The sequence below is a fragment of the Humulus lupulus genome, chromosome 8, assembly GCF_963169125.1.
Source record: "Humulus lupulus chromosome 8, drHumLupu1.1, whole genome shotgun sequence".
Taxonomy (NCBI): Eukaryota; Viridiplantae; Streptophyta; class Magnoliopsida; order Rosales; family Cannabaceae; genus Humulus; species Humulus lupulus.
In genome coordinates, this window is record NC_084800.1 from 180,679,115 (window position 1) to 180,684,429 (window position 5,315).

The following is a 5,315-nucleotide window of genomic DNA, read 5'->3' on the forward strand; positions in this document are numbered from 1 at the left end:
CTCCAAGAGAACCCGAGAGAAACACTGTGAGGTTGTGAGTTTCTTGTACACCGGCTGTTCAACTGTAATTCTCTACAAGTATAATAACATCGACTCGTGGACTAGGGCTCGTTAACGCCTGAACCACGTAAAAACACTGTTTGTTTATTTATATTTATGCACTTCTACAGTTCTTATCTTTTTATTATTCCGTTCGTATTCGTTTTCGAAAAACTCGGTAAACACAAGGAATTACAAACTTTGCACAACCATGACACAATCGCATTAGATGAGTTGCGATTTCTGAGATCAAACCGCTCTGTGTCAGAATCCCTAGTTGCTCAAGTGAGGTCAATGAACCAAGTTGGGATAAGAACTTCACACATCATCTCCCACTTGGCAATGCAGTCTAGTGAGTATGAAAGGATGTCTTGCCAACTACAAGACATTTACAACAAGGTCGCCCACGTTAAAATGAAAGAGAAAAGATGTACAGATTCAGATGGTACTTTGGGATATTTAGATTGTTTGTCAAAGAGGGATCCAAATTTCTCCATTCAATATCAATGTGATATGGATAACAGATTAGGGAACCTATTCTACACGGACGAATATTCTCGGCGGGACTTCGTCGCATTCAGTGAGGTTATTGGATTGGACACGACATATATGACAAACAAATGTAATGAAAACCTGACAATTATTTTGGGCGTCAATCATCATTTCAAGACTTGCATATTTGGAATGGCACTACTTAACTCTGAGGATGAGCTAACTTACTTTTGGTTGCTTGAAAAATTTATTGAATGCCACAATCATGTAACACTAAAAGTTGTGGTAACAGATAGAGATGGAGCTATCAAAAATATTGTCTTGAAGTACTTCACAAATGCAACTCATCGGTTATGCGTGTGGCACCTGTGTACCAATGCTTTAAAAATTTCAAACGACTCATGATTCTTACTAGGATTTCGAGATGTCATGTACAACTATTACACAATAGAGGAATTCATGCAAAAATGGGGGGAATTAATACACAATTTTGACCTCCATTCTAGCCAATGGTGCACCAACACTTATCATAGTCGTCGTTCATGGGCAGAGACATACCTAAGAGGGAAATTTGTGACTGGAATGAGGACAAACCAAATATGTGAGTCCATGAATTCAAGTATGAAAAAATTCCTACATGCAAGTTATAATCTATGTGCATTCGTTACCTCGATTGACGTTACTATGACAAAGTTGAGGCACGTCGAGAGAGAAGATGATTACAATAGTCGACACAGTAGTCCTCAATTACCAGGTCCCAAAAATGCTCTTAAGACGTACCGTGAGTAGTGTGCCAAATTTTACACAAGAGTTATGTACTATAAAGTGGTTGATCAAATAAAAATGAAACCTGCGTACTTTGTCAACAATCGTGAAGACAATGGTGAATCATTCTTGTACAATTTTTCAAAGTTCCAACACGAGGATAGAGTGTACAATGTTCATTACCAGCCACAAGAGGAGACATTCACCTGTCACTGCTTGCTTTTTGAGATAGACGACTATCTGTGTAGACATATTTGGGCTGTAATGAAATACTGTCATATGAAGATAGTACCACAGTCTCTCCTGCTGAAACAGTGGAGTAAGAATGCAAAAGCAGACCTCCCGCTCGAACTAAATTAGCACTGCCCAAAAAAGCAAAAATTATTTGAAATGGCTAGGCAGGCATCCCTCTCTTTGGATACAAACTTGCTGAGTTATTATGCCTCCAAGTCTGGGCGATCTTACACCAAAGTGAAACAAGAAGTGGCAAGATTAACTGTAATGTTCAAGAATGTAGTTCCATTGGAATCAAACACCGGTAACAACGACTCGAGACCATCTCAAACCTATCAAGAAAATGAAAACATTACCAACGGCCCAACACCATGTAGAACTAAAGGATCAACCTATGCAAGAAACACTAGGGACAATGTTTCGATAGAAATGCCGGATGTGTTAGGGTTTTATGCCCTAATTAAAACCCAAATTCTTTGTAATCTCATTTTATTATCAATAAAAGAATAGAAATCATTTTTTGACTTGATCAATCACTTTGCTCACATGTTTTATTTTCATGATTATTTGTTTAATATAAACTTCTATTAAATCCTGAACATATAGCTAATCTTATTTATAGTGACGTAATCATAGTGGAATATAAATATGATTATGTTGACGCGGTTCTTCGGCAACAGATAATTAAGAGAAAAAGAGAAAGAGATTAGTACTAAAAGTAGAACCGTCACAGATAGGAAATCTTTGGGGAAAGAACTAGGTGACTCGAGATACGTTTTTAAGTGGTTCGAAGGTTAAAATCCTTCTACTCCACTAGTCAATATTATTGATCTTTTCTGGGTAATTGGTTTACAAAGTATATAGTTCTTCAAAGACTATTTTTTCCAACCCCTATCAACTCCCAGGGTCTCCATATTTATAGGAGAAGGCACCTGGAAGTTGGTAGGGAGGTCATCCCGTGACCTTACCATTTGTCATATCAAGTCTGTGATATTCATGATTAACTCCTAAACCTGACACACAAGTGTGGTCTAATCAGTATGGAAGGAGATAATGGGTCGCACGGCCCAACTCGTCCGTGGGTGTCTGAATACGCACGTTCCTGCTGCGTGTCCGAGAAGTCAGGGGGATATCGGACACGTGATGGCAGGAATATGCACGTTTATCTTGCGTGTTGACTTCCCATAGGGTCAGAGCTTCCTGAGAAGCTCGTAGCTCGAGCAATTCATAACCCGAGCTTATCCGTCCGTGGACGCCGGATATTGTTCCCAGCTCCTGGTGCAACAAGAGGGAGCTGGAAACAGGACCCCCTCGAGCTAGAAAGGGCCCGTCCTGAAAATAGAGCCTCTGGCCTGTGGGAGCCTCGGGCTAAATCATGTTTAGTCCGAGGCTCGTCCTGCTAAACAGCCCGTGGGAAAACCAGGGCGTACATCTGCCCCCCAAGCTCCTGCTCGTGGTCCATGACGTCAGATATGGGAGACCACAGTAGGTGCTTTTAGACATCTCCCACAACCCTTCGCATTCCATGCTTTTCGCATGCGTCTGATACGTGGAACGCCGTGGGTGGCGACGGTACACTCTACGAGAACCGCATTAAATGGCCTAGCCTACTGTCCAGCCGTCGTTTCACATTTCGAGTGGAGGGTCTCCCAAGGGCCTTTTACACGTGATCCTTCCCTTGTATAAAAGGGGGGTGGTCATCCCACGCATGGGCCACCTTACCATTCAAAACCTCTCAAATTTCCTTCTTTTCTCTTTGACCTTCCGAAGAACAAAACCCTCATTCCCATTGCTCTCATCTTCTCCGTTCACGAAGCTTAAGCGCGCGAGTTCCTTCAAAGCCTTGGAGACCACTGTGCCAACGAAGCTCCTACCAGCGCAGCAACCTCGCTCACCATCCAACCATATACTGTAAGTCTTCGGTCCCAGTTTATTTTTTATTTTCATGACTTAGTTCAAGTTAACATTATTCATGTCCCGGGCTCTCTAAAGAAGATCCGCGTTCAACAAATTTTAGTTAACTTCCAAGTTTTATGACCCGGTTAAGACCAGGGACTTATTTTGAAAAAGCTCAGATCGCGTTAACTTCTATCCGTATCCCGGGCTCTTTAAAGAAGAACCACGGTCAACAAATTTTAGCTAACTTCTAAGTTTTATGACCTGGTTAAGACCAGGAACTTATTTTGAAAAAACTTAGATCGCGTTAACTTTTATCCGTATCCCGGGCTCTTTAAAGAAGAACCACGGTCAACAAATTTTAGCTAACTTCTAAGTTTTCTGACCTGGTTAAGACCAGGAACTTATTTTGAAAAAACTTAGATCGCGTTAACTTTTATTTGTGTCCCGGGCTCTTTAAAGAAGAACCACGGTCAACAAATTTTAGCTAACTTCTAAGTTTTATGACCCGGTTAAGACCAGGAACTTATTTTGAAAAAACTTAGATCGCGTTAACTTTTATTTGTATCCCGGGCTCTTTAAAGAAGAACCACGGTCAACAAATTTTAGCTAACTTCTAAGTTTTATGACCCGGTTAAGACCAGGAACTTATTTTGAAAAAACTTAGATCGCGTTAACTTTTATTTGTATCCCGGGCTCTTTAAAGAAGAACCACGGTCAACAAATTTTAGCTAACTTCTAAGTTTTATGACCCGGTTAAGACCAGGATAGGACTTAGTTTGTGATGACTCTTATCCGTAGATAAAAATTAACACCCAAGTCGTTAAGGAGACATGGATATATCCAGGTACCATATGCCCCCCAAGTAACTGGGAAAGGGATTTTCGTTGTTACTTTAAAATTACACTTGCAAATAACGAGAAACATTTGATTTTTATTTATACATGGAAGGTGACCTTCTAGGTCTTACAAACGTTTATTGATAATATTTCTTTAGGTGGATTGCATTCCAAGTCCGCGGGACCGCCCCTCCACCAAGTCGAGCTAATTTATAAGTTCCTTCTTTGATGACTTCGATGACCTGGTATGGTCCTTCCCAGCTTGGTCCCAAAACCCCATCTTTGGGATCTTTCCCGGCCAGGAAAACTCTTATCAAGACCAAATCATCGACGCTAAAGGCACGTCTTTTGACCTTAGTGTTGAAGTAGCGAGTGATTTTTTGTTGATAATGGGCGAGCTGGAGTTGTGAATCCTCTCGCCTTTCATCCATCAAGTCTAAGGAGTGGCACAGGAGCTCGTGGTTCTTGTCTTGTTCGTAGGACCGGACCCTGTGCGACAGGACCTTCACCTCCACGGGGAGGACCGCTTCACTTCCAAAGGTTAGGGAGAAAGGAGTGTGACCCGTGGGAGTCCGATGTGAGGTCCTATAGGCCCACAGAACTTGGGGGAGCTGTTCTGGCCAGATCCCCTTTGCCTCATCTAGCCTCTTCTTGAGGCTTGCCTTCAGAGTCTTATTGACAGCTTCGACCTGGCCGTTCGCCTGGGGATAGGCCACGGATGAGAAGCTTTTCACAATTCCGTGCTTTTCGCAAAATTCGGTGAACAGGTCGCTGTCAAATTGAGTGCCATTGTCGGAGACGATCTTTTTGGGTAGGCCGAATCGACAAACGATGCTTTTAACCACGAAGTCTAGCACCTTTTTCGATGTTATTGTCGCCAACGGCTCTGCTTCGGCCCACTTTGTGAAGTAGTCAATGGCTACCACTGCGTAACGGACCCCGCCCTTTCCCGTGGGCAGGGCGCCTATTAGATCTATCCCCCAAATGGCGAAGGGCCAGGGAGACGAAATCATTTTCAGCTCGGTCGGAGGAGCTCGTGCAACCGCGGCG

At 42.5% G+C, this 5,315-nt stretch overlaps 1 protein-coding gene across 1 annotated transcript; it reads left to right on the top strand.

Moving 5' to 3' along the window:
• The first annotated feature begins 381 nt into the window (after positions 1-381).
• Positions 382-936, top strand: LOC133796309 (protein FAR-RED IMPAIRED RESPONSE 1-like). Its single transcript, XM_062233778.1, has one exon. The coding sequence runs from the start codon at positions 382-384 to the stop codon at positions 934-936; it is 555 nt and encodes a 184-aa protein (XP_062089762.1).
• The last annotated feature ends 4,379 nt before the right edge of the window (positions 937-5,315 follow it).